The sequence below is a fragment of the Hirundo rustica genome, chromosome 11 (assembly GCF_015227805.2).
Source record: "Hirundo rustica isolate bHirRus1 chromosome 11, bHirRus1.pri.v3, whole genome shotgun sequence".
NCBI lineage: Eukaryota > Metazoa > Chordata > Aves > Passeriformes > Hirundinidae > Hirundo > Hirundo rustica.
In genome coordinates this window covers 8,639,823-8,665,755 of record NC_053460.1, presented here as the reverse complement: position 1 = coordinate 8,665,755, position 25,933 = coordinate 8,639,823, and the positions used below count along the sequence as shown (strand labels likewise).

General features: G+C 41.9%; 1 protein-coding gene across 2 annotated transcripts; it reads right to left on the bottom strand.

The window, feature by feature from the left end:
* Positions 1-1,004: 1,004 nt before the first annotated feature.
* Positions 1,005-25,425, bottom strand: MBTPS1 (membrane bound transcription factor peptidase, site 1). Of its 2 annotated transcripts, none has more exons than XM_040075806.1 (23): positions 25,339-25,425; positions 23,059-23,551; positions 21,660-21,917; positions 21,046-21,249; positions 20,568-20,678; positions 19,250-19,359; positions 18,758-18,874; positions 17,737-17,804; positions 17,106-17,208; positions 16,230-16,381; positions 15,238-15,399; positions 14,579-14,723; positions 13,340-13,528; positions 12,597-12,769; positions 11,873-11,988; positions 9,788-9,944; positions 8,888-9,012; positions 8,405-8,482; positions 6,724-6,864; positions 4,218-4,349; positions 3,586-3,712; positions 2,807-2,937; positions 1,005-1,795 (listed from the first exon to the last, which is right to left on the bottom strand). In XM_040075806.1, the coding sequence occupies exons 2-23, from the start codon at positions 23,243-23,245 to the stop codon at positions 1,599-1,601; spliced, it is 3,183 nt and encodes a 1,060-aa protein (XP_039931740.1). In that variant the 5' UTR covers positions 23,246-23,551; positions 25,339-25,425; the 3' UTR covers positions 1,005-1,598. The 2 variants fall into 2 exon arrangements, with proteins under 2 accessions (XP_039931740.1, XP_039931741.1); XM_040075807.2 differs by lacking the exon at positions 25,339-25,425 and adding an exon at positions 23,662-23,968.
* Between the last annotated feature and the right edge of the window lie 508 nt (positions 25,426-25,933).

Below are 25,933 nucleotides of genomic sequence, written 5' to 3'. Positions count from 1 at the left end.
CAGCCCCACTGGGATGGCACAAGCAGCCCAACCTTGGGACCATCCTCTCAGCACTAACAAGCTTCCACTAATGGCTCCAAAGCAAAAGCTCGGTGCCTTCTCTGCCATGGAAACAGGATGTTGCCTCTTCCAGTGCATCCTCCAGAAGAGAAATGTTGGAAAAAGGCAAGAACTCTTCAAGTCAGGGAAAACTGGTTTGCCCAATCTTTTTTGCAGGACACTCATGCACTGCACAGCTACCTGGACAGGCTTGTCCCAGACTACATGCGGCAAAGTTCTCTCCTGTAGTGCCCCTCCCACAGCCCACCCCCATCCCTGCCAGAAAGCCCTAAGAGGATGGGTGCAGACTGCCCAGCAGGGTTGTCCCTGTCTCCTCTCTCTCCAGCCATGCCCAGAGCCACCACAAGCTCACCCAGGACCGTTCACCAGCACACACTGCTTACCTGCCCCAGCTGCCATTCCATTCACAAATACAGGCAGCCACCAGCTCCTGGCTCTTCCTAGCAAAAGGAGCAATGATGAAAGCAGCTGGCAGAGAAAAGCTCACAGCTTCACTACAAAAGAGGGAAGCTATTTCAATTATGGCAACATTAACTGGCACTGTACAAACAGGGGAAACTTGTGCCTGCATCCTTATTTAAGCCAGTGACAGTTCATAGGCTTTCAAGCAGGACAAACCAAGGGAAACGGGGTTTTCATCTCTGTGACACCACATAGTGCTGTTTGGTGTCATCCCCGTAAGAGTTTTCTGTACAGCTCTTTGAGAGCTCCCTCCTTATCCTGTGCTGCTGAGTTTTGAAGGTTTCCAGAACTCTGTGCTCGCTCAGAGCAAGCACTGTTTATATGATTGCCCAGTTAGTGCTCCAAAGGCAAGTCTGACACTTGGGATACCGCTGGTAAGGACAAAGATATGGTGGGAAGACAGGTGACATGAAAATCTTCTCTACCCAACACCTCGCTCTCTTTGACTGCAAGTGCAAAGAAGAGCCACTTGGCAAGCTGTCTTTGCTTCATATAGATAACATATTTATTGAAAAATCTGCTCCACCAACAACGGTGAAATCGTGACCAAAAATTACAAAACATCATGGTAGTTGGCTTTATAAAAATAAACTGCAGGAGTATGCCTCACTGATTTGTACTGGTCTCTCTCAGTCCCTTCCTCCTTTAATGGTGCACATTATACTCTTCAGCATAATACCATTCTAGAAAATTGCATTCCATCCAAAAAAATGCACTTGTTTTTCCTTAGCAGAGGTCCTTAAAGTGACTTTTCTCCCGCCCTCCCCAACAATAAATATAGAAAATAGCCTCTAAACAAATAAATTTTAGTTTGGTCAGCTTAAAAAAAAGGTCCATTTTCCCCCTCTTGGGATATGTAGTGACTAAGCGGCCATTTAAACAGTATTCAAGTCTTTGGTGGCTTCAGCTGCTTAAAGCTGCAGGTTTTATGTACAGATGATCAACTGAGGTTCTTTTTTCTCTCCAGAAACCAAAGACTATGAGATGATGTCAGGTGCGCATTCGCCGCACCTCCACTGGGAGCGACCCATCGCCCCGGAAAGCAGTCAAAGGTCATCTTTGGCAAGGCAGAGCTTTCACACAGAGGGTGTCTTTGGTAGATGAACCTGCTGCATCAGCTGCGGTCGTTTCACGCGAGGTTTCCGTCTCTTTGGCCTGCTCTTCGCCTTGTTGATCTGCACCACAAAGAACGCCAGGACCACCATGGCACCGAGAAAGGCAAAGACAGGAATGGTCTGTCCCACGTCCTGGTTGTACCGCCCCGGCATTATACCTAGAAAGGCAAAGAGGTCTGGAAGTCAGCAGTCACCACGTGAGCCACGATGGCTTTGTGGTGCTAATGCCATCTACCAAAAGGATCTGCCACTAACTCTCGTTCAAAGCCCCGGCAGCCATTAATCAGATTACACTTCAGACAGGAAGATTAACAGCTGCAGACCGATTAGCGAAAATCAGATGAGGTGCTAACTTACAGAAAAGCACCAGCATTTCCACCTTGACCTCTTTGGGCACATGAAAGCATAGTCCAGATTTCCCTCCTAACAACAATCTTCTGTTTTGCATTAGAAGAGAGATGTAGACACTTGACCATAATCTTACTCCTAAGTAATTGCTGTAATTCAAATCCTGATGGAACAAGCAAAGTGATTTCATGCTTGCTTGCTCCAGAGACTGTGCACACAGCGAGGATGAGCTAGAGAAACAAACCCTTCATTTCCACAGGTGTCTCTGGTCTAGCAGAAAAGACTAGACTGGGAAAAGAGCACATATGAGGCTTTCCATCTGCTTCCAGCTCGGCCTGCAGTGCCAAGCTTGTACAGGAGAGCTGCCCACCTGAAAGCTGTTTTGAGTGCTAGGCATCGTTTGTTAGTGCAACAGCTCACCCAAGGCACCATTCTGACAAACTCTTCTGGACTCTGCTTTTGTGCACTCACAGAAGGAATTTTAATTAGCAGTAGGTATGTGGTCACAGCTCCCAAGGAAGGGGCTGCTGCTGACCCACCAGTCTGAACAGCATCCAAACAAACCTCAACTATCAAAACACACCCACCAAGATCTTCCTCTCAGTATGTTATGCACACTTGCTATTGAACAAACTATTCATATGCAAAAAAAAGCTTCATCAGACAGCCTTTTGCAATACAGTCATACTATTATATGCATGTTTTTCACAACTGAAAATAAACAGTGGCCTCTCATATGGCTGCACTGTGTTTTGGGTTCTTTCAAAGCTTATGCAAAAAGCAAAACCAAAACAGCGATTTTCAAACTTTTCAATATTTACCTCCAGGAATGTCCCATGCTCCACTCTCTCCAGGGGACAATGGCCTCACTTGGGGTCGGTTCTGTCGAAAACTGGGCAGTGCCACTTTATCAAGGTCAATTGAGAGTAATTTTTGATGTTTCCAAAGGTTGCTAGAAGAAATTTAAAGACAGAGGTGTCTGCCCACTTACTTCATTAATGCAAGGAATTTTGTAGCAACATATAGAGAAAGTGACAGTACATATACCACCTACATAAAACTCACTAGACGGGACCCGAATGATGACCCAATCCTTCTCCAATTCACCACAGGGACACAACCTAGATTAGCAACTATTTACCAGCAACTCCCTTTCTTGCACACAGACTTCCAGAAGTAACCACGAGCAGCCCAGCAGACAAGCAAGGGCTGTGTGCTGAGCCTTCCTTCAAGGGACTGACAAATGGCACAAGAGAAGGCAGCACTAGGAGAGCTGTCCAAGAAGATGCTTCAGAAAACTCTTTCCAAGGCACACAATGACGATAGGTTTCATTAAAGTGTTCACTCAAAGCTGGAATCAACTCAATCACAACAGTGACTTGTGAAGTTATTTTTAAAATCCCAGAGTTTCATAGTGTAGCTATTAGGTGAGTCAGAGTTATTCACTGAAGAGGCATTAAGCATTATTTCCTCTTTGCAATCTGGTATTTTTCTAGGAAAAGGCATTACAGCTGTCCCTTTCAAAAGCGGACAGAACAAGTAATTTTTCAGCTGAACTCAGAAGTGAGTCTTCTTGTGTAAGAAAGACATATATACTAACCTGGGGGCAGTTTCATTCAAAGGCTGCGGTTTGGCCCAGGACAGGTGAGGACAAGCAGGAAGGGACCGGGGTTTAGGGTCTCCCAAATGAGCCTCAAGCACCTTTGAGTATCGATGCAAATGGTTACCTGCAACTCACAGGAGAGACTGGCTTACCCAAAGACAGGCAAGATAAATTACCAACACTGACCCTGAGCTAAACAGTGCTTCTGTAAACCCAGGAGCCGTTTACAGTAACGACGACTCACAGCTGAATATCAGAATTAACCTAAGGGTACTTACAAAACAGTAAGGGTCTGCACCTACCACAGCAGTTAATCCACGTTTTTCTGGCAGCACGTGAGATAAGACTGAATGCTTTATAATGCTCTGTAGCTAGTAACTAGAATGCCCCTGCAGAACCAGGCACCTGAACATTCCTACTCCACGAAAAGAACGTTTTCTTCAGTCTAATCACAACTATATCACAACAAAACCCTGCAAAATGTGCTCTCTTCCAGTAAAAGAGCAGAATCTTGCAGAGCTCACGGCAAACCAACCTCACTGGCATGTAACTCGAGGGATCTGCCCCAGCCTTCCTGCCCTGAGAGTCCCCCAGCTTGGGGCTGTGCTCGGCCATCGAGGCTCGCTCACCTTCCATGCGCTCGGGGAGGGAGAAGCCGGCTCCCGACGGCGGCCGCTGCCTGTTCTCGGAATGGCTGAGGCTCGGCGGCATCACCCCGTAGGACGTGTACTGCAGCAGGGAATCCAGGAGCCAGAAGCAATCTGTGCATTTCACAGCCCCAAGACCCAAAACAAGACATGCATTATGCCACATTTAAAATGGCTTAGCCTTCTGCTAAGGAGGCTTTAGTGACAGTTAAAATTACAATCCATTTTGCTGGCTCTTGCTTTTCTCCTGAATTTCTAGGCTCACTTTCAGGAAGATGCAACTTTCAACACATACCTCACATTCCCCTGCAACACACAGACACAACACTGACTGTTCATTTTAAAATATTGTCCCTTGTGTACTAAGCCAGGCTCTTTTGGGGAGCAGAACACACACACACAAAAGGTTTTGAATATAGGAATTCCAGGTTGCACAAGGCCATCCGAGTTTTGACAAAAATCATGAAGTTCTTCAGTGGAAGTAAAGAAAGTTCTGAGCTTCTGGTATAATTTTTACCAGAGAAATGGAGAACCAACTGTTTTTTTCAAGGACAAAATAAATACACCGCAAAAAAAAGTAAGAACAAGGTAATGCTTACAGTGCAAGGATATGAATCATTTGCTTTCTCAACCTTAAAAAAATAAACAAACAAAAGAGAACCATTCTGGCTACATCCCAGCTAAAGGTACAAGCATAACCTACAGCAGCTGTGGTGCAGACCAGGCTGGGAATCAACACCACCATACACGTGATCATGGTGTTCCTGTGCACTTCAAAAGCTCATGATCCCTCGCTTTGATTCTCTCCTGAATTATTAGTACCTTAATCCAGAGCTACCCCTAAGGAACAAGCACTCCAGCTAGTTCACATCACAACTCCAAAGCTTCCCTTTGCAGGAGTAGGACAATGCCTTATCAGATATTTCCACCACACAGCAAAGTGTTTTTCTCAGAACTTCTGTCCCCAGGAACAGTTGGCTGGGAATGGGAGTTAATCTTCATAATCCCAGTGGCCCTTAAACCCTCACCTTTGATTTTTTAAAGGGGTCAAACAGATTTTAAGGATTTATATCCACAAATGTTAGGAATTTTCCTCAGTTAAAGCTAACCATGTCCTTGCAGGAGACACAGCTCCTGGTTCACAATTTAATTTTAAAGGATTTCTTTAGAGCATTCCGTTCTTTCTTGCTTCATACGTCGCACCAAATTTAACAGTATTAGGGAGGTCACAGAGCATTATTTTCTATTACTTATTTAAATGTATGTATCTTCTGTTATGTGCTTTCAACAACCTGCAGGAAGCACTAAGGCACCAATGTGCAGGTGTCAGGGCAACTCACAGGAAGCAACCCAAAGGCAGACAAGGAAAAACCAGAGAAATCTTAGAAAATCCCAAAATGTATGGTAGAGAAAAATGAGCTACAGATGGAGAGCCCCCTTAGAAAGCAAGTTGATTTAAACCTAAATAAATCAGGCAAGGGACAGATTACATAACATAGTATTTTAAAATGTCAGTGACAAAAGCTTAAAAAATTATAGATGCACTTTTCACCACAAAAGGAAAATTCAGTTCTGTTCAGTGGAAATGCAGAAGAAGACTTCGCATATTGGATTATCCTCGTCCCCTCAAGCCACAGATCTACCAGTTTGTGCTTTAGATGTCATGAGAAACCTAAGCAACCTCTTCAAAATGTGCAAAGTCAGATCGGACAAACTGCTAGAAAAAAGATTTTATAAGAATCAGCCACAGTGTGTAGCCAGAGAGCATGGCTTCTCTGGGAGCAACAGAAAACACACACAGCACACACACACCCCACACAACTGCTTCGTAGAGTTGCAAACAAATGCTTTGACAACCAATTCCTACTTTCTGACATATTTACACCAACTGGTTTGTGTCAAAGCAGGGTTACCTGAAAATAGTGATGCACAACTGGAACACTGAACATTACCATAAATCCCCAGAGGAAACATCCCAAAGGGAACAAGGCAGGCTGAGGTGCAAACTCAAAAGATAAAATCCACTGTTTTACAGAAACATTCTGAAGATGTAACTAGGGAAAAAGTGGAAGGATCCCCTAATGGCCTCTTCACAATTTCAGATCAAGAATGCGTAACTATCAGTGCCCTCTGCAAACAAAAACACCACCCCCCGCAAAAAAAAAAACAAAAAACAAAAAACCACAAACTAAGCCCTCTTTGCAAAACAGCCCACCCCAAAAATCAGCCCCCAAAGCTTGTGGAACAGAAAACAAAGCGTGTGTGTGAAACAGCCCCATTTATCTGAGGGCGATCTAATGTGGGGTGCTCTTTTGCTGTAAATGCACCTCACAACATTTCAGTAGAGCTCAGCAGAACTGAGATTAATCCCCAGTAAGGAATATTTAGAGTCCTTAAAACCCATCTGCTTCTGGTGGAGGCTGTAAACCCCCTGAGGACGCTGTCAGCGCAGCACAGCGGCTCTCCCTGCGTGCCAGGGCTCACACACCTTTCTGCCGGTGGCTGTCATCCAGGCAGTTGGAGTCGCCGTACAGAACTATTCTGCCACCGCCTTCCGAAGGGACTTGGTAAAGCCCCAAAATAGGGACGTTCTCAATTACAGCAGTCTCCTGTTTTAAAACTTCAAGACCTAAAGCAAAGCACAAATAAATTTCACAGCCTGCAGAGCGTCAATATCAATCTACCCATGAAACAACACAGCCCACATTTCCACCTGACAAATGCAACAACGCCGCACACCGTGTCACACGTTATGGCAATAAGTTTTCAAAACCCCCATGACGTTTATGATAAAAATGAAACTGCTCCAAGACTCTAATTGTAAAGTTTCCTACTGATAATAATTTTTTTTTTTCTTTCTTTGGTGGAGAAGAAGAAAAGGCCTCACAACCTGGATTATCTTCAACAACCTTGAATAAAAAATTCTAGTATCTCCAGCAAAAGGTTTATAATCAAAATCTTCTGCTCTTTACGCTGTTTACATCCTTCCGAAGAATTCTACAGAAAGCTGATTTTAGGTTAAACGTTTCCTAACTAGCCTTCCTAAAATTATAACCATTAGAAAAAATTAAGACAAATTTCATATTTCTATTTGAAATTTATCCCCTTGAGACACTGTTTAGACAGGAGAAGCAAACCAGAGAGCTCTTCTGCCTCAGGAATTGCAATGAAAAGGATTCAACAGAAAAAGCAGGTCTAGCAGGTGACTTGTCAAATTGACACTCAAGTCTTTCTCTCTCTAACATAAGGAAATATATAAATCATTGCCACACAGGGATATTGTCTTTCCTCCAAAAGGCTACACAGATGAGTTCTACTGTTCCACAAAGTTTCTCCACGAGGTTAACACCTCTGCTGCCCATACTAAGTCAAAAATACAAAGAACTCACTGATCTTCTCTAGCAGTTGCTGAGTTGTACCAGAAGCGCAGCATGTCCTTCTGCTCTCACACTCACTCTACACCCATCTGCACAAACCTGATCTGCAACGCCCTAAGAGTTCTGGTCATTTGCTCCTGTACAGCACTTCCTAAAAGCTCATCAAATACAGGATTTATTTTTTAAACTGCCTGCTGCCATTATATTTCTGAACTACCCCTCCCAAATGAAAAGATATTATGATAAAAGAGAATGGAAATGCATAGAGAACAGAGCACTCAAGTCTGAGACCACAGGCATCCTGTATGCATAAAATTTTCCCTTATGAGAGTTTCTCTGGCGACATTTTGTCTGCTAAAATGTTCCTTATTTATATCCTTAGATCACCACAGCTACCACAACGCTCATGCTAAATATGGTAATGATCAGGGGATATACTTCAGTAGCATTTGAAATTTATGAGAAATGTGAACAAGTAACACAATTACAACACAATTCCTCCCCTTCCAGAGACACAGTGCACACAGATGTTTCCACACAGCAATCACTATACAGGGCTGCATGTAACACTTGGATTTTGTACTATTTAATAACTGTGTATAGAGCCACACTGCAGCTGCCTGTTAGGTATCAGCTACATGTTCGAGGCAAAATGAGAAAATGTAAAAATACAAACCTTATCAATATGGTTTTTTATTTATTATTTTTAGACCTTTAGACTCCACAACTTTGCTTGTGCACTGACCCCAAGTTCTACTCAAAACACAGAGAAAAGGACCAGGACGCTCCTACCTTGATCCTTGAAGGTCTGTGCAATGACGATGCCATCTTCTGGGAACCTTGCAATACTGCATCCCGAGGCGTAATTCACTGGAAGACACCACAAAACTGCAGTTTAGACCAAAAATGACAATCCCTCCCTTCCCTACCCAACAAGCCCAGGAGAAAACATTCCCAGGAACAATGAACCGAATTTGCACATTTTGACCAATGTGTGTATTTGCAGAGAAAGCATTGCTTAAGCACAGCTATCACAGGGTCACCTTTACACACTTTCCAAATCTTTTGATTTAGGAGGGTTTTTTTAATTGAAAAGCTAAATCAAATACCATGAAAAAGTCTACAAAGGAAGAAATAATTTAATAAATCATTTACGAGACTCTTTTCACTGAATCTGAGTGTCTCCCTTGACTCTTGCTCAAACTCAAACTTGCAGAAAACCATTTTCCAAACACCCCAGTGTAGCCTGTGTAGGCAAAGGACTCCAGTACTCACTTTCGTGACTTGCCATGGTAAAATCTCCTTCATACAGCCCATCACTAAAGGCCATATTCCAGACAGAAAGCAGATCATTGAGAGCTGGTATATTAGCACCTCCAGTATCAGGCATCCACCACTGCCTGTAAAAATTACAATGTAACACTGTAATTTTACAATGTTTATTAGTATACAGAATATACTCCTAGGGTTTGGATAACAGAAAGTCACATGTCCCCCTGCATACAGACTTTTCCAGAGCCATTTAAAAAATGAACTACATCTTAAAGCCTTCTTTAACTCCACAGGCATCTGAGCAGCTGTCTCTGACAACACTGCTTTTGAGTGAAAGTTAAGTAATACTGATGTAAAGTTCTCAGTGCATTCCAGCTGCATGAAAAACTTCAATTTACTAGAAAGAAATTCAGTCTTGTGCTCTTTGTTTGGCTAAGCTGAGGTAAAAATGACTACCACGTATTGCTTCTCATTTTTATAATGAAGCAAAATGTCATGTAATTTTTCTTTATATGCAATATAAACATGCAATATTTTCAGTAACAGGTACATGACCTGATGATACTCTTGCAATGCACATTTTCCTTCTACTCTCTCCTCTAAAGTAAAAACATGTCTATTTTTATTTGTTGGTCTCATCTCCAATTTCTTATTTCTTTGCATTGTAAATGTTTTTCTTGGCATTAAAAGTAGAACACGATACCAAAGAATCCTCCACAATCATGATAAAATGGGTAGCTATACTCTTTAAGCTGTAGACTAAGGTCAGTTCTGCTACTTAAGGTAGCACCCTCTTACAGGTAACATCCAAATGCTGAAGTACAGCACATCACATTTGCGATTTTTAGGGTAATATCTGCAATTCTATGGCATTTCCCAAAGCACTTGGAAATAAGTCAGTACCTTGTGTTTTCATCATAAAACTTGACTTTTCTCATCACAGATGTGTTGTACCAGTCACTGAAGACTATCAGCGAAAGTCCATTATCAACATCCCTCCTCAACTTGGTGATCTCTTCAGGGAAATACTCTTCCTCACTGTCCACCATCAGTAAAGTCCCTGTGTGTAAAAGCAGAGACAGGAGCTCTCCACACTGGTGCCTGTGATGTTACCAGTAGTCACACAACCCACACAGAAGCCAACACAAGTGCACATTTTCACATTATCTGGTCCATGTGCCCTGCTCTGGCAGCTCATCTCATGAAGTCATATTTAAGGATGGTAAATGTTAAGACAAATGTATCCCAAAATTAGTTTGGCAGCACAGGAAGTTTTTGGGGTGTTAATTTATGACTCCTGCTTGTGTGGTCTCAAGAACTGAATGCCCACGTGTCAGGGGTGTGTTTTGCAGTTTGGTATCTCCCAAACGCTCCATAAAGTGAGCCAAACTGTGGCACAGCTGGGCAATGAGGGGATTAACCACTGATCCAACTGGAGTGCTAATGCAGATGCAGCCTGGTCAGGAGGTTTTGCACTGCTCAGCTCTACCAGTACTCCCCTCACTACTGCAGACTGGCAGCCAGGTACTCAGCAATTACTCTGAAACACGGATTGAGTCACCCTTTGGAAACTACAGCTGCATTCTGGTAGGCTTGACCGTGAAAGTCAAGTGGCCGCTGCCACTTTCACATAACCCTCTCCCACTCCTGTTAACAAGCAAGCAAAAAACTTTCTCTGCATCACTGAAAAAAACACAACCAGAAAAAGATGCTTTTATTCCTTGAAAATATGCTTTTAAGCCTCTTCTAAATGCCAAGCCCTTTTGCTTCTTCACTTCCTGATCGCCCAGAGAGATGGTGAAATTTCCATCCTCAGAGACAACACAAATCTTGACAGGATGATACCCTGGGCAATCTGATAAAACACTGTGAGCCTCATGTCTCACAGTTCCTTACAACCAAGCCAATTCCACAAGTCCAGGCAGCCTGCATTTGGAAAGCCTCTGATAAAGATCCTGTGGAAATGGGACAGAGTGCACCCTCACCAAGCATGGAAACAATACAAGCTAGGGACAAGTGGAAGATGGATCACAGATCATTGAGTTTTATTCCCCTCATTTCTTCTTCAGGAAATTCTGAAAGCCCAACAATATACAATCAAATGAGGTAAAACACAATGGTGAATCAGAGGAGAGAGAAGGCCCCTAATGCTGCTCTCTATCAAATATAAAACTAGTGATCTCAGAAAAAAACTATTTTGCTACTTTTTTAAGGGCCAACATTTATGTATCCATGTGCACGTCCACTGAACTCTAAAAGCAGTGGCGAGAAATTCACTGAAGAATCAAGATAAGCAAAAGATTACTAATGGCAACAATTCCAGAACTGGCAAACCCAGGGGAATGCACCCTCACCTTACAGTGCACTGAAAAACCCCAGCCCAAAACAGAAGAGGGTTTTTGGAGCATGCCATGGGTAAAACAAGGGGCATATGGGAGCAGAGAAGAGCACAGACAGTTTGCTCTGTCCCCTGCATGGCCAACATATCCAATTTTCTTCCTGATGAACACAGAAACAAACCACATTCTGCTTTGCTATTGCATACGCTTGGATGAACACTTTATCCACTCTTTTATCTAATCATAGATCACTAAACATAAAAAGAACCAGGATGGACACCTTTGATTTTAGTCTGTTAAACAGGTCATGCTTCATTTTGACTGTGCCAGAATCTTTTGGCAAATACAGTACTGCCTTTGTGGGACTGAATACTGAGGAGCTTTTAACCCACTCAGAGCTTTTCCTTCTCTTTTTTTCAAGGACAGAGAACTGCACTAATTCTACTAAACTCCCAAGCAAGCTTCTCCAGCAATACTTCACACAATTAAATATCAGTACAAAAATAATAAATACTCCCAAAGCCAAATTTTTTTTCTACTACCATTAGAATTTTTATTTGTACCCTCATAACATTTTTGGTCTTCCAAAAAAGGTCGTTTCAGGAAAAAGTTAACAGTATGGAGAACAAGGCAATTAACTCATGCTTACCATACTGACTTGCATCAAAACACGTAAACGGGGAACCAAGAACCTCAACAAAGTACCCCATGCTCCTGAGGTGCTGGTACATGTCCCTGAAGTTCGTGTGGATATGGTCACCATTCCTTAGAAAGAGAAGAGTGTTGAAGTAATTTAGATCTGGCAGGTAGAAATCTGATTTCCACCTGTTTTATGTTCTGAAATCCTGTCCACCTGCCACCTCTGAATACTCCAAGAAGCTTTCCAAAAGCTTGTGTCCTGGTCACTGACCCAATTAATCCTCACTGAGATACTGCTGCATGATTTTTCCTATGGATACTTCCCTGCCCCATCTATGAAAAGTCAAAGTCCTTCCCTGCTTTGAAGACAACCTCCCTTAAGAGACAAGGGGTCTCTTCTTGTCTTTTAAATTGTCAGGTTTGTTTGATAAGTGAATGCTGAAGCAGTTAATAAAGTGTCCCCTTTAACTTCCTGCGAGAAATTAGTTCAAAATAGAAAAGTCAAACAAAAATCTTAGTATCTTAAATGAGCATTTTAAAATTTTTCATTTCGTGTGAATAAAACCATAGAGCTCAAAAAAAGCACAGAGTCCAAGCGCTGTTCATGGATTTCTTACAAAAGATAATCCCATGTCCCTCTGAAAAAGGCCGAAACTACGGCATTCATTAAAGTTATCCCACATCATTAACACACAATCAAGAAATACTGATTTAATAGAACCTGAGATAAATACCAATCTAATGGATCATTCTTCATCCTCAAATTATCCCTGGGGAAGTATCCTGGTGGATAACGGAGGTTATGATACTGATCCCAAAGGACTCGCTTACTACGAGGTGGAGTAGGAATAATCTTCACTTTTATTGGAAGCTTCACGGTTGAAGTCTGCTCTGCACCATTCTTAGACTGAAGGACAGAACAAACTACAGTGAAATCTTTTCTCCCCACAGGAATCAGTTAACCATGGATTGTAAAAGACAAAAAGACTGGAGGTAGCAAATCTATGTTTTGTCACCGGTACCAGCTCCAGAGACAACGAGATTACTTTTACCCTAAATTGCTGCAGTGTATTTTTCTGCACTCAACAGTTTATAATTATGCTCAGAATGTAAAATACTTAAGATATGTTACAACTGTGATCTGGTTCAATTGTTCAAAACCTTAAAAGTTTCTTAGGAACAATTAAGCATGGTTCTTGAAGAAACATACTTAGGTAATCTTTTTCCAAATACATGACTTAAAATCCACAATAAACAAGCGAAATTATGATGTTGGTCCCAAAGAGAGGTTTTCTGATTCCAAATTATATGCAATTCGCTCTCAATTATAAAGAATATAATTTTTCTTCCTGACCCAAATTTAACTTATGCTTCAAATGACAGGGCTAGAGCAAACCCTTAAAACCAAGGTATTTGTATATCAGAAAGCGGTTTTGATAACTCTTCAGCCAGAAAATCCAAAGTGCACAGAACTTACTTCATTTTCTGCAGGGGATGATACAGTGATCATAACATGACCCTGAGCAATGCCTTCCCAAGATGCTGCCTTCTTTGCTACAGAGATGGAAATTGCCAAGTATCCAGACCAAGGCCACAAGACCGGGGAATAGGAGAAAGCCACTTCGATGTTATCCCCATTTTGGGGGAGATAGGGTTGCCAGTCTGGCTGTGAAATGAAGAATACACAACACTGGTAACACGGTATTTGCGATCACTACTTTCTGCACACATAGCCCTTTTCCTCTGCATGAAGTAACAAATACCAGCTCTTCTGAAGACTGTATCAGATTTAAAAATGCCCTCCAAGCCCAAAAGTTTGGTGTTGTGTCAGTGAATCAACCCAATGGTGACAGCCTCAATGACCCAGACCAGAGGCTTTTCAGAGGCAGGACTGTGAGAAGCTGCCCAAGTGAACCTGCTTTAACATTCTGAGATCATGTGCAATAATTTATTGGTGAGAACACAAGATTTCCCTTTGATAACAAGATGAGCTAACAGTGGAATGCACACAGGCCAATTACATCAGCTGTTTATTACCATAAGCTAATGACTTGGGTAAGAGCTTCAATGCCCTTTAATGTAAGTTTGAATCTAAAACACACCTCAGGAGTCACACTAAAAAGTTGAAATTACACTCATTTACATTATCTGGACTTACAGGACAGGTGTCTTTTTAAACTTGTATCAATTCTCAAATCTATTCTACTTTTAAACCTAATTAAAAGCTTCCCTAGCCAACCAACACACTCAACATCCCTGGTGTGAAAGAACAGGTTTGGCAGCTGAGTCTGATTAAACTGATACATTCAGGTCACTCTGACCCATGGAAAAGGCTGAATTTAGTGTCAGGATTCTTTACTGAGATCATTTATGTTCCAGGATGAAAAAAAAAAAAAACATATATATATAAGAAGGTCAGTCCAGAAGATTTTAAATGCTATTAGAGAATACAAAGAAATCTCTACGTACATCTTAATTCAAACTGGTTTTGCAAAGATAAAATGTTACACACCCTGAAACCAATGCATTGCTTTAAAACTTGTAGACAGCTCGTGTTGACAAATCCTCCAATGTGGGTGCACCCTTTAATCAAATATTTTGCATCTCTTGCTCCCAACAGTGAGATTTGTTCTATGAAATTCATAACTAAAGTAGTATTTTCTGGGAAGCTTTTAGCAACATTACCAGTCAGAATTCGAACAATGTTAATACTTACCTTGTCTACAATTCTTCCAGTGACTCCCATGCCATTAAGGATAGTAACATTAACAATAGTTGGCATCCCTCCATAATATATGGGCTGAGAACAATAGGGCCACATGTAGGGACATTCAGTCAAGTCAATATAGCTTGGACTCAAACTACAGCAGGACAGAGGAGGGAAAATTTAGAGGAAAAAATTAACAATAAATAGAAGAGTGCGCCACTACACATAACTAAGAAAGTTTCAGATAAACCATGTCAGTCATAGCTTACCAAGCTCTCACCATAGTTCCCAAATATGCCCTGAAATCTTCTTCCCTTCCCATTTTTAAGTTTTGTAAAAACATTTCCACACACAAAAAATGAAACATCTCAGTAGAGGGAAAAGGTCCTTATTTTCGAAAGTTAAAATTTAAGTACTTTTCCGCTGTGTTCTTACATTATTTATAACATCTAAGACTATAAGAGGAATGGATCATCCCCTACACTGCTGTGTGACTTTTCATCCATTCTCCGGTCAAAATTCATGCTTGAGATTATGCAAGGTCTGTGCAAGATCTCAGTGTTGCACAAGCACAGATTGCGCAACTGAGCTACACATGCACCACCTGATCTCTTCAACAAAAGAGCAAATTCTATTGTACCACTGATTAATTAAGGATTAAAATTAACCTGGCTTGTGGTTTATAGCTGTTGAGGATCTGATAAGCTCTTAGAAGATCCAGTTTGCCATGTCCTTGTTCAAACATGTTGACTCCAGGAAGTCTCCGTGCTGATGCAATAAGGGCCTGCTTCATACTTGCTGGATTCACCATTTCACGCTTCTGAACTGTGCTGAAACAGGAAAAAACCAGACCCCTAAATCAGGTAGCTGTAACATTCTGCTCATATTTGTCTATTATTTCTTGATTTCTCATGATACAAATGTAGAAGAAAGACAAGCTTCTGACATATTTCTCTTAAAAACTAATAATACACGTATTTTTCTCCTTAAAATGTGCTCCAGGACCAGCAGTCATTACAATCAGGTCAGTATCTTTATATGCTAAATAAAATATCTGTCTTCCCAGGGGGAAAAATACCTCTGTTGTTCAAACTAAAGTGCACCATTTTTTGGACGAAATATGATGACTTTGAATTTTTATACTTGTTTCTCAAATAAAGGTTTGTCTTATCCATATGGAGTAGCTATCACAAGCACAGGGTATGGACTTATAGTTCCCATTTTCAAATTCTTCAGTGTGCACCAGCTGACTTACACAACAGGATACTGCCCATTAAATCCTGCATCCTATAAAATTTACAAGTACATAGATAATTACCCACTAAAGGTGCCTACTTTGAGCAGCTGCTCTTTTACAAGAGTTGACAGAAACACAGCCATTCCAGATGATTAAAAATGTGACAGAACTGCCTCACTGTACTGTTCTCCCTAACTATATTCTCAAACACCTAACTAATTCAAAACAGTTCTCAAGTTTTTTCATGAAACATAGCGGTAGCCAAATGAGACAATGTCTCAAGCAGAACAACAGTGACTTAATTCTCCAAGTTTGTCTTCCTACATCTAAACACAATTTAGTTTTATTCGATGGATTCCTTTATAGAAAATTTTATGACCCTCCTGATTGATATCTTTCTAGAGATTCTTATTTAAGACTTACCTCACTAAGAGAGTGACAGCACCTGCCACCACAGGAGATGCCACGCTTGTGCCAGAGAGGGAGCGGCATCCACCTTTCATACCAGACCCTCTCACTCCAGAGCCGTAAGTAACAATATCAGGCTTCACTCTGCCATAACCTCCAGGCAGCTCCTGTGAAAAAAAACAAATGGATTACTGCCCTAATGTAAAATGAACACTGACAGCTTCATTTGGGCATTTAAATTAACTGTATGTCATTCAGAAGTAAAATTAACAACAAAATTATCTGAGGTTCAGCATCATAGAACAGCAACAAAGCCAAAGAAGGACTCAAGCTATTTAGGACAAGTTCCCAACTTTTCAATGTTACTGCTGATCAGCATTTCTGCTAAGCAGGAAACCACTGACAAAATGAGAACCATACTGCTACTGGGTACACAAACAGAAACATGTGACAGCCCCCTTGATCAACACTGCCATGCAAGCTCATCCGACATCACATGGGCAGTAAGCACCAGCTCAGCTCCACAGGCAAATAAGTGCAATTTCACATGTAGCACCTGGAAGTCCTAGGATTTTGAAACTGAAAGACAAGAGCAGGCCTTCATGTTTGCAGATCTAACCACACAGACAAGTCCTCAGCTTCAAACAAAAGGAAGTGGATGTTTTATAAATTCATCAAAAACATCAATAGTAGTCAGGACTAATAACGAGAAACCCTGGAAAGAACATTAAGCTTCCTGCTTAAAGAATTACAATTTCTAACTATTCTGATCTCTGGTGAAATCTTTTCTCCAACACACATCTACATAGGACTGCCCATTCAAAAAAGGCTGCCCTTTCAAGGCCCTTATTTTGGCTGCAAATGTGAGCAGCCGCCCTGAAAATATCTTACCCAAGTGGTCATTCCCCTAGATGAAAAGCGAGCTATATTATCTTCAAAGTCAATGCCACCTACTCCAATCACATCCATCTGGTCAGCAGGATTATTGAGAGTGCTAGAATAAGTTGGGAGACAGGAATAAAAAAACCAAGATACAGTCATAAATTTATTCTAGTAACAGAAGCGCTGCCATCAGATTTTTGTCACATACTTATACTGCACAGGTGACAGCAACTTATCAGGCTGTTACTAACTCAGCAACTATCAAACCATGCACCTTGAAAAAACAATCTGTTTTTAGACACTTGTTTTAGAAATACACCACAAATTGTTCTGGGTTGATCCCTTCTACATCCCTTAAGTCCAAGATCAGTACCCAAAGCTGTCTGCTCACACTAATAGGGAAATGTCAGCTGGAAGCACTGCCATTCTTCTTCTACTGACTTTCCAGTGTTTCAAAGAAAAACATTTAGTTAAGTACTTCACAAAATGCAAGTAATAAGGGCAGGGAAAAGAATTTAACTTGAGTCACTTTCTAAGATTAGAGGAAAAAAGGAGAGAAAATTTCCTGACCAAGCACAACTACTTCCAAACCCACATAACAACACCGTTGGCTCTCTTTGAAGCGGTCGCTGACACTCACCCATATAAAGGGCCGTCGTTGCCAATAGCAGAGACCATGATGACATTGTTGGCAGTCAGCTCCCAAACCTACAAAAAACAATGTTTACAATAAGGTTCTACCACCAAAAAAGAGACTTTTCTAACAGACATAACTTCTTTCTGAGCCTTACAAGATACTGTATATCCAGTATTAAGCTCGGAACTTTCTTAAGAGGGTTTGAGCAATAACCCAGCCTTGACAGCAACACTGCTGACAGAATCTTCTTACACCAAAGGAAGAACTCTTATCTGTAACAAAGCACTGCAGGTGACAAAGTCCAGCAATTATTAAGAATCCCCCCCAGTAGTGCTCTGGGGAGTGCAGCGAAGTCACTGTCAAACTAAACTTCAATGGTTTAAATTTAAAAAGGTTATCATAAAAAAAACAAGGAAAAGTTTATACTCTTCAAACCCCTTAACTGGCCTTTACAAAGAACAACTATATCCTTTAGCTTAAAAGTGAATTAATTCGCTTAATGCTTTTGAAGGCCAGGCCAAAAAATTCAGGGAACTATGACATTTACAAAGACAAAAACGTAATTCCATCTTAACCTGAACCAAATCTCTTGGCACACAGCTGAAACAACTACCTGTACTTTTTACGTGTTTGCTCTTAATTCACTAAATCAAGCCATACACGTTTTTTTACCATTAAATAAATTAACCACGCAGAAATTAAAAAAAAACAAGTGGATTTCAGTTAAGTGTCTCCTATTAAAGGTCCTTTTAGTTGTCTGCTTGGGAGTAATTTTCTAGCAGATTATCAAGCATTTTGTTAAAGGGGATTTTCCATAACTCTGTGAACATCTGGGTTGTGTTTGGGGTTTTTTAACTCATTCCTTACATATATTCTGAAAAGCCTGTACACTGTACAAAACTTCTGTCACACAAATGAAACATAGAAACTGTCAGCAGCACCAGACACAAACAAGTAGCTCTGCAAGTCCAGCATTTGTGTGAGACATACAAACATTTTCCCTACTTCATTTCCTCATACTAACTTTGTCAACAAATGGATGATCCATGAAGTCTGGCCCACCAATACTTAGATTCAGTACATCTATCTTCTTTAAAATTGCATAATTAAAAGCATCCAGAAACCAAGATGTATATGAGACCTGTGTAAGAAAGAGGGGAAGAAGTTGCCATTAAAAAAAATCTACTGATTTCATCACACTACAGACTTTAGATAGAGAGGAAAAACAACACCAAAATAAAGCACACAAGTGAAAATGGTCTTAAATTTCTAACACTCAGTTCATTGGAGTGACTGCTCCATTATACACATAAGACTTCCATATACTATTTCTGAAAAATATACCAGATTTGGAAACTGAGAGAAGTCTTGGAGTAAGTCTCTTATAAATAGAAAGCTGTATCCTTTCCACTTATCAATGTCTACACCTATGAGTGTATGTAATACTCCCACAGGAAAGGATTATTCCAGCATTAACCTGGAAAAGCAGGAATTGAAACACATGTAAAACAGCTACCTGATTATTGGTGAACACTCTGAAAATGTGCAGTTCAGCATTTGGAGCAAATCCCTGGCATTCCCTCATGCTGGCTATCACACCTGCTACAAAAGTCCCATGGCCTAAACCTATCAACACGAGAAGGAAACAAAATAAGACATTAGAAGACAAACAATTTCATTACTAAGAATTTTTACTGTTGAACATCACCCATAGCAAAAATCACATAAATTTAACAGATTTTACAACAAACCATAAGTGCTGGGTTCAGTCCTAGCCTTTTTGAACCATATTTTGCTATCAGGTTCAGAGGGAACAGAATTTAAAGCACACTGTAGCCAGACAACCAGCTGATGAAACTTGGGTGATTCATTCTCCAAGTCCAACCACTCCTGATTGCTACCGATGAAAACATGACAAAAACCAGTATTTTGGAAAATGCAGCTCATTTCAAAGTCAATGTATTTTAATACAGACTTCTTAAAGGATTTTTATCCTCAATCTGCAATAACCAAATTTTGTTAAGCATGAGCAATGAGACAGAAAAATCACTTTTTTCTCCTCTCCGCAAAATACTTTAGCATTTGCTTTATTGGACTGCCCACATAATATTTTTATACTCCAAATCTGCCTGTCCAGCAACCCTCTGGGCACAGAACTTACAGGAAGAGCTACCCAGAAGCAGGTGCTGCAATGTAAAGTAATTACTACGTAAACAAAACTATGGAGGTGCACACAAGACTGAGCAATACAAACATCCACCTTGAGCTCTAGGGAGATTCAATGGCCAGCTGACTCACTGACCCAAACTGCATGAAGTTAATCTGTGAAAGTATATGGTCAGGGCAAGTCAGTGTCAACATATGAAAAAGGAACACAAACATAGTGTAGAAAATAAAAGGTGCAGTTATATAGCATAGAAAAACTTCACAGGAAGGTGCCAAACTTTGATCAGTTTAGGACTGCACAGTAAGGAAGGAGAATGTTGTCCCTCATCAGTATGGAACTATGTACCACTGTGTAACAGCAACAGGAAAAGGAGTAGGAAAGACACCTTCACTTATAACATATTCACAGGTGCACAGTAACTTTTCGCCCTGACATTTTCCAGCAGCTATGATGAAGTGTCACACACAACTTCAAGGAAACTTATGCAGCACCCTCCCGGAACCTTAATACTCCCTGCTGAACTTGGCATGAGTACAAAATGCTTGGGACACTGCAAAATTAAGCTTTAAATATCAAGATACACAGTTTTCATAGATGTTAGCAGGACAACAACAAGCACAAAACACATCAGTATCAGGATAAGTTGGAAAACTGCACAGTAACTCACCGTCATCCAAGGTTCTCTCATTAGTCCAGTTTGTTCTTTCCTTTACATTTTTGAAATGTGGATGTTTCTCACTCAGACCCGTGTCAAACACTGCTACTCTCACACCAGCACCTATGAAGAGAAAACCAGTGGTTTTTCTGATTCAGCTCCACATCAAATCTATTCTATCAAATTAAAAGAGAACTTTTGTTTAATGTAGTAAGCAATTTACAATCCAAGACAGTTATAGATAATAAATAAACTTGTAATTCAACTCAGAAATTCAAAGAGCATAAACACAACCAGCTTCCCCTAAAGCACACACATACAAACAAGCACTCCATAAAATATACAATGCACTCCAAACCAAATTATTTCTCAATCTTTACAACCTGGCAGCCAGTGAGAGGTTAACACACAAAAATCAATTAGCCTCTCCCCACACTTTACTTGTTTTTGCAAGAAGGTTATTGTTCTCAGGCAACAAGCAAAAGCATACCTGTGTAACCCATCTGCCAGAGGACATCTGCCTGCAAGGTCTGAGCGACCTGGCGAGGGATGGCTCTCAGCAGGCGCCTGCTCGAGTGTCGGCCCGTGGCGTGCCAGAAGCCAGAACCCAAAGAAAGACTTGCTCTTCTCAAGGGCCGGGATGACTGCCACTTCTGAGTCCACCTGGTTTCATTGCAGTGCAGCATCGGATCCGCTACGTAGAATCAGGGTGAAGAAAATTAAAAACAGCGTCAGGAAAAGCGTAACCGAATTGATTAAGACAAACTTAAGACATCAAACTATTACAACAAAAGTTTTAGATTACTGAGGATCAATTTTCTCTAATCAAAATCAGTAAAGGCTGCTGGTTTATTTACTACAGATACAGAGGTCCCTATTCTCAGGTAACCAACTGCTGAAGAAATGTTTCTATGTTGTAAATGGAAATATAGCAGACTTCAGCAAATATGTAACAAGACCCCGATAATTTTATAACCAAAAGAAGAGATTTCTGTTAATTAAAGAAAAACAGCAGGGCACTTCTCATGAGTGTAATGCTAAGCTGATGGTCTGACATAAGGTTAAGAACAATTTTCCACAGCAGCCACACAGAAAATAACTTACCCTCTGAATACTGGAGTGACCGAAAGACCTTTCTCTGAGGTGTCACACGCTTGATGTTGGGATGATCTTCCAGCGTGAGGACTCCATCCTTCTGCTTCTCGTTGATCTGAATAACCTCAAAATCACTCGGATAGTCACTGGCTGGGTTGTTGCGAGGTACAATCCTCCAGTTCTCAATATCACTACTTTTTAGCGCACTTGAAATAAATTTACTTCGAGCTTTAGCTGTGAAGTATCCATTAAAAGCCACAATATACTCTGGAAAAAGAACACAACTTTATCAGAATGGGTGTTTAAGCAGCTTATGCAAGAATTCACACTGCAAAGTCTGAATTTTTCTTTTCTTTACTCAGAACAAATAATCACAATTGGAGGCGCTTTTTTGTTGCTTTTACAAGTTTGCAATTTATTTCTTCACTGTCTAAAGGGGTGGGGGGTGTTGCATCAGGAAACATAAAAAATATGACAGAAACCTTTGAAAGCAAGGTAGAATTGTAAATACCAGGGAAAGGTGAAGTGGCATGAGAAGAGCAGGGGGGAGGGAACAGATTTATTGTTACAAACTGATCCACCAATTCAGTGTTTCTTGACAGGTATGGCTTAAAGACTCTACATGGTGCTGAGCTTTAGTGGAAATTACTGACACCAACTATGACAAGTGCAGAAAACAAAGTCAGACCCCGCAGTCCAGTCCTTGATCAGCACCAGTGATCTGTCAGCAGGCCCAGCCCCAGCTCACACCACCACATTCACGGTGTTAAGGCTGTGGCCAGCTATGCACAGGAATGTCACTTCTGCCACCCTGCTGCAAGCACCCAGGCACAGCACAGCTTCACTGCAGGAATACTGCGGGTTCCTGAGACAACACATGGATTCAGGGTCAAGGTATCCTACCGCCATCCTCTGCCATCCCAGCAGCAGCACCTGCCTCACTCTGCCTTTCATCTGCCCCCTTCGCTACTAGCTGCCATTTTTCCATGTAAGTATCACTTCCAAACTTTTTCTTTAACAAATCCACAGAGACTTCTTGCTTTTCTCTCCCCTTTAAGGCCCATCTGTGTGGTTACATTTCATAAAAGAGCCTCAAGTGTATCACTGGCCAGGTCAAAACAAACAGCCACTAAACACACCACACTTGCCCACCTGAGCCTTCACACTACATTTTCACTTTAAAATCCTCTGGATTCCCCTCCCCCTTCTCTTGTAGGAACACTGTCTCCAGCTAAACAAAGAACCTTTGAACAAGTGTTCCTCTTTTCAAATACAGAGAATTTAGCAGATGATGTGCTTCTACAGAAACATAGAGTTTTACAATTGCACAAACACCACAAATAGGTAACATACACCTGAACGTGACATGGATTTTTTTTTTTTTTTTTACTGCTTAACTCCTTATTACCATGCTCCACGACCGTCGAAGTGAACTCCACTTTCAAAGTAAGATGAGAACATCCAGGACACGCGTGAGCCTCATGAGAGGAATTCCCAACTCTGGTACCAAAGTGTTTTTTGCCACAGAGTAAAATAACTAACAGAACAAGCCAGATGTTTGCAAACTTCATGGTCATAGAAGAAAATGGTTTCATTCCAAAAATTCCATATATTCAAATCACAATTTTCTTCTTTATAAACTAGTTCATTTTTGTTTCAGTAAATGTTGCTTTCACTGTGCTGATCAACTGGATATTCTGAAAGCTGGATCCAAAATAAGTAGAGATTTCATGGTCTTTTCAGGTCAAGCCTAGTGAACAGGCTCATTTCTTTCTCCGCTTCTTCTCCATTTTGCATTAAATGATTCAGTCACTCAGGATGTGGCAGCTGAGTCCTGTACTCCATTTCTGATGGCAAAGTTAACTCCCTAGAAGAATTAGCAAAGCTGATTGCAAGCCAACCTGTAAGGCAGGGCAAGACAGAAATAATAAGATGCATAAATAAATAAATAAAAATAATATGTAAGAATTTGTGCAACTGTATAGTCTGAAAATCACCAAAAAAACCCCACCTTCAGTAGTTTGTTTTAGAAATAATATTCCTCCTATTTCATTTACAGTTTTTCACCAACACTCAAGTTTTTCCCTTATTCAGACCAGAGCACATGTGAAACACTCAGGCATTAACCTGACAAGAGAAGAGGCAACAATGACCACCAACCTCAACCACACTTCATGTAAGTGGAGCAAAGAGCAAAAAAGACGCGGAAGTCCCACGGCAGGGAAACAGTGCAAAATAAAATACTAACATGATAAAAGTGTCCATGGACACTTAAAAAGCATAGGCTTTTCCCAATTAGAAACATGGTAAATAGAAATAATGCACAGAACTTCTTTTCACACAAGGCGAATCAGATTCAAACTCTATGCCAAAGCCAGGTAAAGACAAGAAATACCAGAAGAGGCAAAGCTGCAGTGACTGTGCCTGAAAATCTACAGGAAAAAAAAAAGTCTTTCAAAAATTTTTTGAGCTGGGGTGTGTGTTACTAAAAACACAGGCACCTGAGAAAGTAAGAGCTGATTATGGCACATGAAGTTAAAGGAAGGTGTTGAAAGTGTTTTCCACATGGAGGGACAGCCTCTTCCCCTTATGTTCAGAAGTGCATAATACACTCAAGAAAAAATGCAACGCTAGCATTCTTCTGAATTCCAAACACTCAACCAGCAACCAAGAGATAAAAGACCATTAAAAGAGCAACATTCATGTCTCATTTGCCACAGCACCTGGAGAAGCAGAACAGAACTGTATATTGCAGCTGTGACCAGGACTGGAAAGCAGGAACCTTATTAGGGGATTCACATGATTTAGGGGAATGAGAGGTTGACTTCACAGCACAACAGATGCATCGAGTCTGAACACAACAGCTGTTACTTCATTTTTATTTAACTTTATTTAGCATTATCAAGTATTTCTTTGTAATAGGGACAGAAATTACCTCTATTTTTATTTGACTGACAAGACCATAACACACTGGGAACTGCTTGTGATTATAAAAGTTTCCCCTTCGGTCCTAACTCAACAAAGAGTGCACTGACTTCTGGCCTTGGCTGAGCTCCGCCTGCCTTATCACTTCATCGGTTAATAACCCCAATAGCAATAAAATAAAACAACCACACAAATAAGCAAAATAAACACCCTTATGGCTGATAACAGGCTGTATGTAAGCACGATAACGAAGTACGATGGATACTAAGAGCAAAGGAGCAGCACGCCCACAGGTTTATTCTGTCTTAACACCCACACCGTGAGGGGCTGGACGGGTGCCACACTTCCAACCCGCCCCTGCCCCAGAAGAGCTACGCCTGGAGTCGCTCCCTGCTTCTGCCGAAGCGAGGGCACTCCATCCCGTGAACTAGAGACGCCGCAAGGACCGTCGGCAGCACTGCAGCAGCACCGTCCCGTCCGGGGAGCTCTGCCAGAACCACAAGCGATCCCAGAGAGGCCCGGTACCGCCGGGGCCGGACTAAAGCCGCAGCGAGCGCGGCCGGGCACCGTATGGGGCAGCGCCGCCGACCCCGGCCCGGGCAGAGCGGAGGTGAAGTGACAGCCGGCGGGGAAAGCCCCGCGCCGCGGCGGCGGCGGGCGAGGCAGCCCCGGAGACGAGGGGCAGCGAGCACCGCCCCGCCCGCGCCGCAGAGCCTGAGGGAGCCGCGGCGCTCCCGGCCCGTCCCGCCCGCCCCGTGCTCACCGCGCCGCCGCCGCCGCCGCCCGGCCCGCCGCCATCTTGAGCGCTGTTTACCGCCGCGCTCTCGCGAGAGCCCCGCGGACGGCGCTGCGCAGGCGCGGGCGGTGCGGGCCCGGAGGCGGCGGGGGCGGCGGCCCCGTTATCCGCCAGCAGCGGGGCGTGAGCCGCACTGCGAGCACGGGCGTTTAAGGCCTTACCAAATTAAATGTCTGGGTTTAAAGCGCCTTTGCCAGCGAGCGGAAGGCGTTGTTGGCAGCACAACAAGTTTTATCCTGCAATTGAAGCAAACGGCTTTGAGGGCCAGCTGAGGTGGGCGTCAGCTGTGGACAGGCCCCTGTCATGGGTCCCTGACCCTGATACTTCCCCAGCTGTCCCCCATCCTCTCCACAACTTCACTGCTCTCGTTTTGAATGGCTTGATTCTTTCTAGGGTCCCGTTTCTGATGGAGTTGAGTTGTCTCAAATTCTCTCAACTTTACAATTGGATGTCACGTAGCACTGTGTGAGGGACTGCCACTTATTGTTAGAAATAACACTGTACCTACTCCTGCCAAATCATCTCAAAGAGAAAGTGAATAGAGATTAACATCAAGAATAGC

Bases quoted from the DNA above. Each gene is read 5' to 3' on its own strand.
- MBTPS1 (XM_040075806.1), bottom strand. From the start codon at position 23,245: ATGAAACCATTTTCTTCTATGACCATGAAGTTTGCAAACATCTGGCTT. The intron at 15,400-16,229 runs GTAAGTCTTAAA...TTCCTGTTTCAG, and splicing joins GCTGTCACTCTCTTAGTGAG to CACAGTTCAGAAGCGTGAAA. The intron at 14,724-15,237 runs GTTAATTTTAAT...GTCCTGCTGTAG, and splicing joins AGCTATAAACCACAAGCCAG to TTTGAGTCCAAGCTATATTG.